The sequence below is a fragment of the Urocitellus parryii genome, chromosome 12 (assembly GCF_045843805.1).
Source record: "Urocitellus parryii isolate mUroPar1 chromosome 12, mUroPar1.hap1, whole genome shotgun sequence".
Classification (NCBI taxonomy): Eukaryota; Metazoa; Chordata; class Mammalia; order Rodentia; family Sciuridae; genus Urocitellus; species Urocitellus parryii.
The window spans coordinates 78,494,604-78,510,391 of NC_135542.1; the positions used below are offsets into that span (position 1 = coordinate 78,494,604).

At 31.8% G+C, this 15,788-nt stretch overlaps 1 protein-coding gene across 8 annotated transcripts in view; it reads right to left on the bottom strand.

The window, feature by feature from the left end:
* Fancl (FA complementation group L) overlaps window positions 1-15,788 on the bottom strand; it is a 61,882-nt gene that overhangs the window by 30,243 nt on the left and 15,851 nt on the right. For 7 of the 8 annotated variants that reach the window (XM_026408791.2, XM_077791908.1, XM_026408792.2 and 4 more), the window contains exon 5: window positions 11,552-11,652. The exons of the other annotated variant lie outside the window; for it this stretch is intronic. In XM_026408791.2, coding sequence (XP_026264576.2) covers window positions 11,552-11,652 — 101 coding nt within the window. The remainder of the gene's footprint in view (window positions 1-11,551; window positions 11,653-15,788) is intronic. 8 annotated transcript variants of the gene reach the window in all.

The window sequence follows — 15,788 nt, forward strand, 5'->3', positions numbered from 1 at the left end:
AAAAAGTAGCCTAAGAATATTGAACAATGTATCACCCAGACTGCTGGTAAGACCTATTAGAGTTCAGAAGTAGCATTAGCCTCCCAACCTAGGCGACATTTTATGACATCACTATATGCCATTTAGTTACTGACCAAGTATAATTGTAAAATGGGTTAATTCCAATAAATGCTGGACAATAAAGATATAGAACACTATAACGAAAAAATAGATCTAGATCTGAAGAAGGTATATATATATATATATATATATATATATATATATATATATATATATGAATGAATGATATAAAAAGTAAATCAAAAAAATCTACCAAGAAATAGAAGTTTCATCAAAATCTGTAAAAATAATTTAGGGTCTTAGAAAAAAAGGCAAATATTATTCTAGAAAAAAATGTATATTTATGTAATAATATCAGTGACTATATGGTTAATTTTTTCCAACTATATCTATAAATGCCTTCAACTGCCTACCTCCCAAAAATTTGAACATGAAAGCTTATCATGGTTTATCATGAATAAGGTTCAGATACATGAGCATCTGACTCTGAATGCCTCTACAAAACAGATTCAAGTTGAGAAGAGCACATGCATTATATTCTCCCTCTATTCACTAAAAAAAAAATAAAACATAAAGGAAATTTTTTAAAGTATGAAATTCCAGTTACAAAAAGAACAAGAAAGATCATTAATTAAAGCAAATTTTTAACAACTTTTATGAGAACGTATAGTTAGTTCTTAAAAGAACACTGGCTGACAAAACCGATTAGAAGAGAAAGAGGGCTCCAGGAGGGTGACAGCTGGCAAAAAGGCAAAATCTGTAGAACAGAGTATGATTGATACACACTGGCAGAGATTATGGGGATTTTTTTTAAATGAAAAAACCAAACAGAAAAGAGAAAATTTTACACTAAATTATAAACAATAAAGTCCTTTAAAAGACTTTTGAAAGACTATAAATATTCTATTATAAATTATTCAGTGAAAAATATTTATGTAATCATAAAAAATAAACTGCTTAATAATTATAAGCTTTAGATTCCAGCAAGACAAAATGCTAAAAGACTTCATTATAGTTATAGAAACTAATGTAAATATACTTAACCATAACCATTGCTTTTTTTTTTTTTTTTTGCCAATATTGTTCCCCAGTATCTTTCCTGAACATTACTATTTAAAGGAAAAGATTACAAAAAGTGGAACATAGAAAGGGGACCAATATTAGGAGGATGGATAATCACAAAATCTGTAATTCCTAACTTGAGAGTCAAAAGATAAATCCTTGGGTGCAAAGGAAAGAGAAAAATAAATAATGAAAGAAGAGAGAAAGTGGTATATGAGCTAAATCCTTTTTTATTATCACAATCAGTATACGATTCCTAAAACTAGCAAATCAAGTAATGTTTTGAACGACCAACAATTAAAAAAAAAGAAAGAAATAATACAGACATGTTATTTTGAAGGGTAGAAGTGTAAACATGATCAAAGTGTTTGTTTCAAAGAATAAGACTTGGAATCAGAAATGGATAGCAAAGACTGTTTGCATTTCAGTGTAAACCCTGAGAGAGCATGTGAGCGAGAAAGAGGGGTTTGGGTGAGACAAAAAAAGGACAACTAAACAACCAACAAGTGTTTTCTGTACTTCATGATGCTACTCATTAGCTGAATGTTCAAATCATTATTGAATATCTATGAAATCAGAAATAAGAGCTCTAGTCTTATATCTTATAATCACAGCAACATAAGATTATCATCATTCCACAATTTCAGAGGTAATATTTCAGAGAATAAAGTAACATGCTCAAAAAATATTTCAGTCCAAATGGCCATGAAGTTACTTTTGTTAAAACTTTTTAAGAAGTACTAGAATTCAAATAAAGCAGTAAGAAATGCTTATACTTTCATGTTAATCTCAGCACAAACAATTAAAATTAAGAAACATTCGTAATTACCCATATGAATTCCTGGCTACTTTGTTGGGGGGCGGGGGGAATCTTACTGCAATTATGAACATCTTCAGTACATATGACCTAGACTGCCAATTTTCCTCTGATGCTTATTCTCAACTTTTTCCCTTTGGCAATGGAATCCCTGGCTCCCACCCTAACCCCACCTAAACCTTGATTTACCAGGGTACAATCCACCTAGCTAATGACTTGCTAGCTGCCCTTCCACATGGACATATAACTAAACTTTGGCCACAAGGTTACAAGCAGAAATGATATGTACATCTTTTGGATCATTTATAACTAAAGTGCACCCTCCTCTCCCCCTTCATCTCATTCCCCTCCCATAGATTGAACTTGGACAGGCTAGTATGAAACAGCAAAGACCATGAAGACAGGAACAGTGCAAAACTGAACCCTCTGTGGTGTTCTGTTTGGACTGTCCAAAACAGTATCCATTAGTCACAAGTAACTAATGGAGGACTTAAAATACAGCTAGTACAGTGATTTTTTTACATTTAATTTTTTAAATTTTAAATTTAAATCTAAATGTCAATAGTCCTGTGTCTACAGGATACTGAACACCAATCACAATGGATAGTGAAGAAATCAGTTTAAAAATTCCTGCATTCTTCAATGACCTTCTGAAACAGAGCCACCAACCTATTTTTCCTACTTTTAACCATCTGCCTATATTTAATTTGTTAAATAAGAAACAAATAAAATTCCATTTTGTTTGAACTACTGAGAATCTGAGGTTTTCCTTGTCCTAGGAGATGAGCCTGTACCCTAACAAATAAAGCATAAAAAATTTATATCGATTCATGATAGGAAAAAGTATCCTGTGAAGGTAAAAAACAACCAACTGGGTGATAAGTTCTCGCAAACAATATCAAATCTGTATTTCAAAGAAACTCCACTTCAAATGTTCTGCCTTCCTCTTAAATTGGGTGTCTCAACTTAAACAATAGGGAATAATTTTTGTTCATTTAAATGAAATATAAGTAATTCATTTAAATGAATACATTTAGGGAAGTTTCATCAATGAAAAGCTTGAATTTTTTTAAAAGTTTATGTAAAATGCTAGAAAAATACCCACAAAAATCACGGTAAAAATTTATACTGAGAGGAGTTTAAGTATTATTTAGCTGGGCATATTGTAAAACTGACTAAGAAACTATAAATACAAAATGTAAGGAATAAAATATTTTATTTTTGGTCCTCCACTTTGTATTTATCATCTGCTACATTTCTTTATAAGTCTGTTTGCCATAAATAAAAGACACTAAATTTGAATTAACTTTTTTAAAAAACATTTTCAAAGAATACTAATACTTAAGATTTCAGGGAGATTTTGCTATTCCTGAGGGTGGTGGCCCTGTGAATAGCTGAATATATCAGTACAGACAGAAGAAATGTATTCTCTTGAAATTTTGACCAACAGCTTAAGTTATGTAGTTTTTCTTTCCTTAATCACCAAGGTGCATTTAAGTAGTAATACCAACAAAAGGCAGATATCCTCAAACAGCAGCCATAATTTAATAAAATATCAAAGATTCCATTTTTACCACCACTCTCAATGTAAGCTGTAATTGCTTTATTCCTTGATTACTCAAAACAACCTCCCTAATGGGTATGTTCACTTTATTTCTACACAACAATTCGTCCTGCCTTCTGTGTCTAGATTTAGCCTTCTTATATACCTCTTAAGTCAATTCAACCCCTTGCTCAAAAGCACTCATGGAGTCCCTATCACTTGCTTAAACAGAAACATTAGTCTAGCAGTCAACATCCTCCAGTCTAGCCCTAATATATTAATCCCCTTATGTGAGCAACCCCTCCACTCAAAGTCCCAAAATGAACTGCACACTTTCTTCACTATAACCTTGCCTCCACCATTCCCTCCTTGGTAAAGCTCTTTCGAATCCTTTCAAGGTTACCCCAGTACTCATCTCCTCTAAGAACTTCTCACATTTTTTGTAGACCCAAAGCACTTGACCTTTCTCTAAACTCACATTGTTGTGTTTTTTTTTTTTTTCATTTAAGTTTTAGGTTGCCAATCAAATAAGATTTTTGGTAAGGAATATGAAAGTTTTCTATTTATATGTATATGCAATGTGTACATGAACATGTGTACATGAACATGCAGAAGCTATTGTCAGACTGGTTCATTATTTACCAATTTATGTGAAAATTTTAAACACAGATGAATGTAAATACTGTTTAAATTAAATCCTATAAACATATTACAATTCATAAAACAATTTTTTCACTATTTTGTAATTTGTGATTATTGAGTGCTTTGGATATATATATACAAGGGAAAAATCACCCATTTATAAAGGTAGCTTAGAATGAAAATCATACTGGTTAATACCTATACTCATATGTGCTATAAAACAGAAATTATCATTTGTTGCAATTAAATGACTACCCTAATTAAGTTCTATAAAACTTATGTTGTCTGACATCTTGGCTCAACTAATATATCAAGAACTGCATTCCTACTTTACATAAGAAACTTTGTGAGTTTCATAATGTGTTATTTGTTATTAGGAAGATTAGCTTCATTTGAAAAATGCAGAAAATATGGCTCAGAGAGCTAAGTTACTTGTCCAGGTTTACACAGGTGATAAGCCAGAATTAAAGCTCTGTTCTAATTATTGGGATTACTTTAGTATAAATGAGTGTGTATCTCCAGATTCCCCAGTATCATTCTTTGAAATGCATTAGGAATTATAAAAAATATAATCATTAATCAGCTTCCAAGATAATAGGCTTAATCAAAAAGTCTAACAATATATGTTGACAATGTTTCCTAGCACATCAGATTTAGTGCAACTCAGTAAACTCTTTCCCAAGATAAAGCTGAAAGGCCAGTAGTTGAACTATACTCATTTTAAATGATAAATACTATGCTGTCTGAAAAGGAGGAAGCATCAGCTCACATCTGTTAGAACCATTCAATCGCTGAATTATCTAGGGACATGTGGTTAAAATAAATATAAATTATCTTATAAATAAAGTGACTATGCATCTCTCAAACTGGGACAAATTTGAGACTGAAAGGAATCAAGAGAAAAGGTATAAATTAGGACTGTCTAGGTAAAGTGAAACGCATGGTCAGCCTATGCATAAAGCTCAAGTATCTTAGTGCTTTCTACTTCAGAATGCTCTTAGTACCAAAAATACATGCCTGTTAAACCTAAAGAATTCTGTTTAATTCTGATTGTTTTAATGAACCACTCTATAAAACAGCATAAGTAGAAGTTGACAGAAACCTATCAAGTCATCTTCTGACATCACCTACCCTTGTGAGTCAGTGTAACACCCAGAATAACCTAGAACTGTCATACCACCTTCATCTTACCCCATAAAGAAGCTGCTGTTTTAGAATGCTGAAACAAGTACAGAAATTACAACAAAAGCAGTCAAACTTAAGGTCAGCAACTAATTTCCACTGTCACTTTTATTTTTTTAAAAATCTGAATAAAGGGAAACTCATCATATTTTAACTATTTTTCTTTTCCAACTCAAATTTTTATAATTCCTGATCCTATAGGGTTAGAAATGCCAAGGATATAACTTTAAAAAAAAAGATTTTTCTTTTATTATTAGATTTTATAACACTGAGAAATCTACAAGTTTATTATTTAGAATATAAGGAAAATACAGACATTTTGACATGGTCTAAAAATCTTTAACATTAAAAAATTCCATTTTAATCAATCTGTCATGCAAATCATGTGTGTATCAAAGTATATTTTAAATTAAAAAGCTAGCCAGCTGTTCAAGCAGGACCTCAAAAGATAGCAAATCTAGTATGCAACCACACAGTTCAGGTCTCAGCTGCAGCTCTACAGATCCTGAAACCCAATTTTATCAGGGTGTCAGTGGGTGGATCTGATTTAATTTAAAAAATAAGTCACAAAAATAAAACTAACTAATGTTTTTTCTTAGTTTACCAGATAGTGTTACATAAAGGCTGACAAAGTCTTATTCTCTGGCTTCTCAGGATTCATGCAGACAACTTCTCTTCTGTTGCTAATACATTATTTGTAAATAGCAAAACAAATGATTAAGTAACAATGGCTATATTCTTAGTCATTTATTCATCTTGGTCACTATAATTAAATTATGATATTTCACAATCTAAACAGATTTTGAAACTATCTCTAAGGATGGGCATGATTTTGCAAATGGTCAATTTTACTCAAAGTGAAACAAGTTTTCATTAGCTTCAACCTTGGCAGAATCTTGCAAATACTCAAGTAGTAGAGGGGACTTTATTAAAGGGTCTATATTGGAGCTGTCCCCTGGTACAACTCAAGAAAAGTATCATTTACAATGGGCGTCCTGGTGCATGCTTATAATCCCAGAGACTCAGGAGGCTGAGGCAGGAAGACAACAACTTCAAAGCCAGCCTCAACAATTTAGTGAAACCCTAAGCAACTCAGCAAGACCCTTTCTCAAAATAAAAAATAAAAAGGGCTGGAGATTTGGCTTAATGGTTAAGCGCTCCTGGTTTCAATCCCTGGTACCAAAAAAAAAAAAAAAAAAAAAAGTGGTATTATGTAGACAGCCTTATCCATATATACTCATTTTATATACAAAATTGGGAATAAAAATATACATCTTGAAAATTATTCTGAGAATTAATAAGAATATGAAAAGCAGCTAGTACACTGAGTGACACAAAACAGAAACTTCATAAAAAGCAGTCCTATGTGAAACAATCTAAATCTAAAGAGGAGATAAGCAATTATACTGTAATGAATGATTTTTGGCAGACACATTCATATCCTTACTTTTTCCTTTTATTTATTATCAATTTAGAAATCTGTTCTTCTTTCTCCCACATTAGAACAATGGGTAAAATGCCAAAGTCAGCACTTTCTATTTATCTTTTAAAACCCTACATAAAATATTTTATGTACTATACTATTTCTCTTATAAACTTTGCTGCTAATGGCTCTCAAGAAATCTTATAATTACACTCCATAGTACTTCTCACAGTTAAAATTGAGTACTACTACGATCATCTACTTAATTTCTAACTTTTCCACTAGATTGAAGTTCCATAAGAATCTTAAGTCTTGCCTAAGTATCTTCATTACCTTGCATCATAGACATTCAATAAATAATTGCTGGGTGAAAAACTGAATGATTCCAAAATCTCATCTTGCATCCTCAATGATTCAACCAATTTTGCTACTGGATTTTTCCAAACAATGTCATATCCCACTTGGAAAACTGCCTTAAACTCACTCTATCAATATAATCCAAACAAAACTAAAACATTTCCTCCCCCTTTGCCAGACCCTTTTTGTACTCCCAACTATCCTCTGAACACTAAGATTTAAAACCAAGCAGCTAAAAAATAATACAAATAGTTTTTCTCTGTTCCATCAATCTGTATCTGAAGAATGAGTGAATCCATGACATCAATGGCTCAAAACATATCTTCATAACCTCGGTTGAAATTGCTGCTACAGAGTCTAAAATTTTGCTTGTGTTTCCTATCTCTCCCCTCCATTATTAGCTTATTTTTATGAAAAAGGTCAGATCCATCCCAATTCTAGTCAGGAATGGTACCTGTTATGAATAAACATTAATTAATCCTCAACAGCATGATAATAGTACATTTTAAATTACATGTAATATCCATTTCTGGCTACAATGGAACAGACCAACACCTCTGTTAGCAACTAAAATAGCCTGGGAAAAGTAAAAGGAATCAAAGAATTGCTAAGCTAACTGGGACTTGAAGGGCCAAAGTCCTAAAAAAGAGAAGAGAAGTAAGCCAACACTCTGAAGCCATTTTCCCCTGAGCATATTTATCAATTCTGGGCACAGGGCAAGAAGAGAATGATCTGGGCAAAGGGCCCAGACAGAGAGTGCTATGAAGTAGCCAAAAAAATAGAAAAAGAAGCAAACAAACAAGAAAACTAGCAGCATTTTTGGCAATCTCTTGAGGACAGGGATAAAAATAATGGACTTGAAGGGTCAGAATGTGGTAAAATGGTAGGACCAGAGAACTTGGCCTCATATTCTGCCAATTTTCCCTCAAAACTTCTGATCAATCCTTAAACTATAGGAGACAAGAGGGTAATAAGCCAAACTGAAAAACAAAGGAAAATATTCAGAAAGCTCATGATACTCAGGAGAGATTAATTAGAATTAGAGTCTGTGGGTGGGACAAAGTCCAAATGAATACCCCTGACATCTCAGTGAGAACCCTTGAAGAGATACTCTTAAAAGCAAGGCAGACAAGAGGTAGATGGAGCCTTGCCAAAAATGGTCTCTAATTGAGAGGTAAATTGGTCTTGTGGAGAAACAGAGTATAGAGTTTAGAATCTACCAAAAGAGAAATCACAATGAATATACCTGGCTTGTGCTTGAAAGGGGAGAAGGAGAAGAGATTGACCCTGTGGAAATAACAAACTGTTCCGAACTCATTTGGGCCCCATGGCAGTTATCCCCAACTCTATCTTCCCAGCAAAGGAAAAGGGAAACCCACTATGGGGGAGGGGGGGAACAGTAGCAAATGGAGCCTCTCAACATTTTTATGTGCACTAATACTGAACAAAAACTTATTAGGTATAGTACGGCAGCCTGAATAAACAAGGGCAAACACTGAAAAAGTGCCAATAGGAGAAAGTGATCAAAGATTCATTAACTAAAATGTCCCCAAATTAACCTACTTCCCTTATTCCTCTTTTACCAGTTTCTTTGGAAAGAATTAAGTCATTGCCTTATTGAACTGAGGCAAGATTTTAAGCAAAAGGAAAAAATAAAAAATAAAAAGAAGGCAACACATTAACACATTTGAGTTCAAAGCAATCAGGAAAATTCAACAGCATGGAATATAAATTTCTCCACTTTATTTTTAAAAATCAATTAACAAGTTCACTGGTCGGGGAGAGGTTCCAGTGGGAGACACAGAAATCTAGACAGACATTGAGGGAAGATGGTAAGTCGCCAGCAGAACGTGACCTGTAGGACTCTGAAGTTTAAAGAAACTACACATAGGTAATAGGAATAGGTAAAACTATAAAACCAGTTATAGGCTTATGAGTCAGCCTGTGGTTGTTCAAGAAAATGGATGAGCAAGAGGTGCATTCTTTGTTATTCCTCTTACTTCATTAAACACATGACTACTTCTGTTCCTCAAACCATTTTTAAGAGATTCCAGCAGCTAAATTCAGTTCCAGAAACAGTTTCTGTAAGTCCAGATTTCCACTCAAGAAATTTCTACAGGAATGAGTTTTGAGGCCCCATATCAAATATATAAACTTTTGAATGTATTGGTTAATAGCTGACTCAATTAGGGGTGTTAAAAGCAGAAAACTAGTCTATCAAAAAGAAAGAGAGATTAAAAAAAACAGAATTTAATGCAGTAATTAGAGCTATTCAAAATTAAAGAGATTCTCTCATCAGAGTACTTGGCATCATAACAAATTTAAGAGGGTCCTGATAACACTCTAGAAATAAATACATGGAAAGCATCAAGATGTGTCATGCCCACCATAACTGAAAACGTGTAGAACCAATGCCTTCCAATTAGAGAACTCTGGTAGAGTTGTTTTGATTTTATTGGGGGAGTGGGTGAAACTTGTTTGAGATGAGGAAGACAAACTTTTTAATACAAAATGTTTTTATGGAACTTGGTAAATATATAAAAAATCTGACGTCAAACTACAGAGAGGTGGCAGATGAATGGAGAAGACTGATTAATCTCTTTGAGGGGAAAAAAAGCAAGGACCACAAAGGATCATTCACATTTCGGACATGGAAGAAAAATCTGAGCCAGACTGAAAATAATTTTTGTAAAAAGGAGAGAAAGAAAGAGACAAAGAAGTATCCAGGATGGTCATAAAAGACAAAAAGAGATTTAAGAAGGAAACACTGACTAAAAGTATCAAATACTAGAAAAAGTCAAGAACAAAGACCAGACTTGTCCAAAGGACATAAATGTCAACTTTCGTAAATGCATTTTTTAAAAAATATATTTATTTAGTTAGTTATAGTTGGACACAATGCCTTTATTTTATTTATTTATTTTTATGTGGTGCTGAGGATCAAACCCAGGGCCTCATGAGCACTCTACTGCTGAGCCACAACCCCAGCCCTCATAAATGCAATTTCACTGAGAATGTCAGAATAAAAGTCAGGCTGTAAGAGATCAGAGACAATTAGATCTTTTTATTTTAAATACCACTTGTTCCAAAAAGTATTCCAGTAACTTTACAAGAAACAACAGAAAAATAGCAGAACAGAAAATAATATTTGCATACAGAAAGATATATCATATATCCAGCTCTACAGTGGGCCAAAAACTTGATCTTGAGCATCCTAGGGGCCATGTCAAAAACAGCTTAATTAAAGTATTCATATTGTTCATTAAATAAAAGATCAGATATTCAGAAGTATGACTTCTCTAACATCAAAATGGAAGAAAACTTTCATAGTTTCTCATGAAGACAAGGCTGAAACATAAAAAGCAAGACCACCAAACAAAATCCCAAATGCAATTCACAGCACTGTTTCATTTTTCATTCCTTAATGCCAATCAATGTCATCCTCAAAAGTAACTACATACGAGACCAAAATCATGATGATCAGTTCTAAGATCCAATTTGGAAAACATATACAGTAACTATTAAACTTTAAGCAGTCAATCCATAGTGAAACACTACTAATTATAATCATGATTTTAGTAAGGTTTTAACAGCTAAAAATTGAAGTTGTACTTTTTAGCAAGAACTCACTGTTTAACTTCAGGGCTCCTAAGTACAGATTTGCCAACTCTATTAACCAGAAAGACTGTAAATTTAAGAAGTACTTATAAAAAATTTAAAAGTCTGACTAAAGTATATATAGATTCTCTGATTAAAATGAAACACTTTTTCTAAAATCATATAAAATAAATTCAGCAACTGAAAATCAAATAAATCACCACAGATCTCTTTTCAGGTGATAGATGAATGAAGTTTTAGCAACTTGCATACCCATCTATTGAACTTGTTTTAAACTTTTTATTCATCTCTTTTTTCAAAAAAGCTACATGATTCTTCTAAATCATACCTGCTAAAATATACTACTCAAATTACAAAAGCACTTAAAAATTCATGTGTGTTTGTATACACACATACACGAAGTTAAATTTAGAAGGCCAAATTGTGTATTAACCAAAAATAACTAAAAATATATTTTGCGTGTATCTATATCTACACATAACAAAAATATTATAATTTTTCTCTTTCACATTTATCAGCATCACTTTTCAACCATGGATAATTTACTAACATTTAGAATAATGCTATATGTTCAACAAAAATACTGCTAAATGTTCAATAAAAATACCTATTCATATAACATCTTACCATGTATATTAAAATGTCATGTTTTCCCAAATGACATTTTGCTTTGCAGGTCAATTTTTTAAAATATCCCCCCTTTAATTCATAGTAACAATAAAAATCAGATTCTCTGATTACAATAAAACACTTTTTCTAAAATCATATAAAATAAATTGCTAAAATGGAAATATGTTAAATTGAAATGTGTAAAACAAAGAAATTTTTAAAACATATGTAGACATACTTATCCCAACCAAGAGTTCCTATCTCTTCAATAAGGCTTGAATAGAACTGAGGAGGAGGAGGTAGTGCACATAACTCTTGTCTATTCCTTAAAGCAACTTCCTGTTTAAAAACAATAATAATCAGTTGTGGAATGCCAGACAATGAATTGTACCTGATTACAAAACATGAATTACAAAAACATGAAATCTTCTTAGTGTCTAACAAAAGTGTTCATTATTTTATAGAAAATCTAGGTGACCCATTCCCCTTTACATGAAAAAGTTAAAGGAATACAATAAAGGTCATGCAAAATGTCAATTTTTATATCAAGAAAAGAACTTAAGGTTTTAATATTCTCCTGGGCCATTATGCCTATCAAAGAAAAAAGATTTTAAAAAATACTCATCTTCAAGGCTTCACTATCTTTCTAATCCCATGCATATGATGTTTGATATAAAAAACCAGGTGCCTTTAAACAAAAGGCTGAACTCTAACTATATTAACTAGATTGATATAAATTACATCTTAACAAACCTGCATTATCACAACAAATACCTACCTGCAAATTTCTTTCATTGATTTGTATTCAGTATTACTCTAAAACCTGGTAAGTATGGTATTTTGTTATTCAACTAGCTAGATGACAGTCCCTTTTCCTTGCGAGGCCCACTTATGAAGGCTTTAAAATGGTTTATGAATTAAACTAGAATGTAAACTTTTTAGAAGCAATGCAAACAAACTAGAATTGCTGAGGCTAAAAATTACCAGTGACTTTGAAGTTGCCAACCTCAACAAGTATCTCATATGAAAAGTAAAAACATATATAGCTACAGTTACTTAAATATTCATAAGGTCAGGATTATCAAAAGATATTAAAAGTTGAACACCCTTTATGTGAAAATTCAAAATCACAAATTTTAGTACCGACCTGACACCACAAGTGAAAAATTCCAAACCATAAAACTTTGTTTCAAGCACAAAATTATTAAAACTATTGTCTAAAACTACCTTCAGGCTATGTATATAAGGGATATATTTGAGTCTTTATTTCACTTTATATTTGAGTCTTCTCCCAAAATATTTTACTGTGTATATGCAAATATTTCAAAATCTGAAAAAATCCAAAATCTGAAATATTTCTTCTCCCAAGCGTATCAGATAATGGATGCTCAACCTATATAAAAAATAAGTCAAATAAAAAATTAGTCACAATAGCAATAATAGATGAGAACAAGCTGAAAAACTATGAACACTTCTGGTAAACATAACCACAATAAAAATCTGAAAATTTTATTCCTTTAAGTATATGTTTTAGATTAAATATAGATTATTATTTGTCCTTATACTTTTTTCATTTAACAAGGATAGGATATTATTAAGTTGAGATAATACTAGAAAGAATAAATTTTACAAAAGAGAATTTCAGAATTAGAACTATTAACTGAAACTACTTCAATCTAATTCTGAAAAAATTTAGGATGATAAAACGATGAAATCAGATCTGTAAAGCCAAGAAATCAATATGGATTTAGAGAGTAAGCTGCTAAGAGAAAAGACATACACTGCCTTTTTTATGACCTAAATGTCTAATATTATCTAAAAATAACTTGGTGGTCCACAAAATTAATTTGTATGATTAAGATTATCCTCCACTTGTCACTGAATGAGTTAATACAGTTCTTTGAATTAACAATTACCCAATATTTCTTTTGAAGTTTTTTTAATTCAGAAATATTAATTACTAAATATCCATAAATATTGAAGATAAAAATAAACTTGGACAATAAAAATGTATTTCAAACCTAGGCTTATGTCATTTGCCTTCCACTGTGGGTCAGGACAGTTACTCCTACTTAAGGAACCTTAATAGAAAATAAGGCAAAGGCAGAGAGACAACCACTTTTCACAAAGGGGACAAAGGGACTTGGTAGAGAAGATTTAATATATATACTAAATTGCCACAATATGCTCAGTTATTACTAGGAAATCCATAGGAGATTTACAAAATTTTCTGAATAAGTTCAATAACTACTCATTTCATTTGGGTACCACACTTAAGACCTCCAATGTTGATTATATCCTAGGAATTCTACTACTAACAACACAGCCTAATAAATAGACTAATAATTCTTACATATTTAGGTATAATATCTTGAATGAGCAATAAAATGACCTATTTTACTGATTCATAAAGAATGATAAAATATAGGATCTCCTTTTTTATTCAGAAAGGCAGCACAAATATACTAAGTAACATGCTGTAAATCAGAAATAAATTTTAATATCTCATCTTAAAGTAATGTTTCTTCAAAATGACATGACCAATAGCTCTATTACTTACAACTCAATAAAGTTACTTTTAGGAATAAGAATTTAATAGTGTATATAGTTTTACTCTGGTTCCCTCAGACCTTATATTTGTATAACATTAAAATTATTAAAAAAAAGATAGAAAAATTTCAAACTTTTTTCCAGTGTCAAGGGGATACAAAACAAATATGCTTTACTTCTTCATCTGATCATTTTTAAGGTTATTATATCATGGTCTTTGATGACATTTATAATCAACTTTGGGTTTAAAAATTCATAATTTGAAATTTAATTCAGAAATTAATTTTATTCTCTTTATTCTGACCCCAAGCATTTTTAAGTTATACCTCAGAGAGTTATTAGAAGGATTTTTTTTAAATGACTCAAAAAAATCTAGCAACTAAGTTTTCAACGTGTAGCAGTTGCTACAAAAAATGAAAAAGTCTCAAAGAAAACCATGAAAAAATATCCAAGTGCTTTCAACTGTTAGAAGCAATATAGGTATTATAATTTTGATATAAACAAATATAATAATAAACATGTATATGGAGAAAAAACATAACAAGTAAAGCATAACCAAAGAACATAATAATGCTAATATCATCAGAAACCAATATTTTAAAGTAAAAGACACGCAAGCATAAAAACAAAGAAGTAAAAACTCAGTGCCAAATCTGAATTGGAAATAGCAACATTAATGGATAATTAATTGTAATTAGTCTAAAATGTATTTTTCCTAGCTTTGTCCACTGAAAGAGTCTAGAATTAGTAATATCAATGATTACTTCACTTTCCAGTCACAGCATCCCAATACCATTTCACACATACACACAAAAGAAATCTATGGTTTTGGAGAAATGTCTAATTACAGTTCTAGAGTAAGATGAGTAAATGAAGCTAGAGCATAGGAGGTTTGGTTACATTAAAAGAACTGAGAAGCCAACATGAAGGCGCTTACACCAACCAAAAGTGGGATAATTTAAGCATCAAAAAGAAAATGAGTGCAGTGCATAAAAGTTAATCGAATATATAACAACTCATGAGTTCATAATGACACTAAAAAGAAAAATCTTTAGCTCCCTGTAACAGTTGCTAGGCACCAACTCATTATTCTAAAAATTGATCTTAAAAAAAAAAAAAAGGAAACGAAACAAGCACTTATCCTATCTTCTAGTACGAGCTGTACCTCAAATTAACCGAATAACTATTGAGGGTTCTTCTCTACAGAAGATTTTCAGATAATAAATGCAGATGACAGAATTATTTTTAAAATATCACCATTTGTAAATTCTAATGAAATAGTGGATTTAGGCTATTATTAATACGGATGCTAAAATTACTCTGTGATAGGCTGATGGGAAACTCTGAGATGGATCTAAATCTACTGATCAATCTTTACTAAAAGAGAAATTATGGGACATCATGTAACTCCTAATGCAATATAAGTACACAGCACCAAGTATGCTTATTAAAAAAAATGAATCCAAATCTACTGGGACCTCTAGATCTAACTGCCAAATTACAAAGAAGATAAAAGTTGAGTACTCCTATTCTCAAAATGCTGGGGATAAGAAGTGTTTCTGGATTTTAAATTTTTTCAGATTTTGGAATATTTATAAATACATAATAAGATATCTTTAGGATGAGACTGAAACTTAAAGAGAATTTATTTATTTCATATGCACCTCATGCACATAATTTGAAGCAACTTTTTAAAATATTTAACAATTTCTGCAACAAACCAAGTTTCATAGTGTGAAATTTTCCACTTGTGGCATGATGTCAGCACTCAAAAAGTCTGAGCTTATGGAGCATTTTGGATTTTCAGTTAAGGAATGCTCAATCTATAGAAGACTGTTAAAAAGAATCCACAAGGGCTGGGGATGTGGCTCAAGCGGTAGCGCGCTCGCCTGGCATGCGTGCGGCCCGGGTTCGATCCTCAGCAC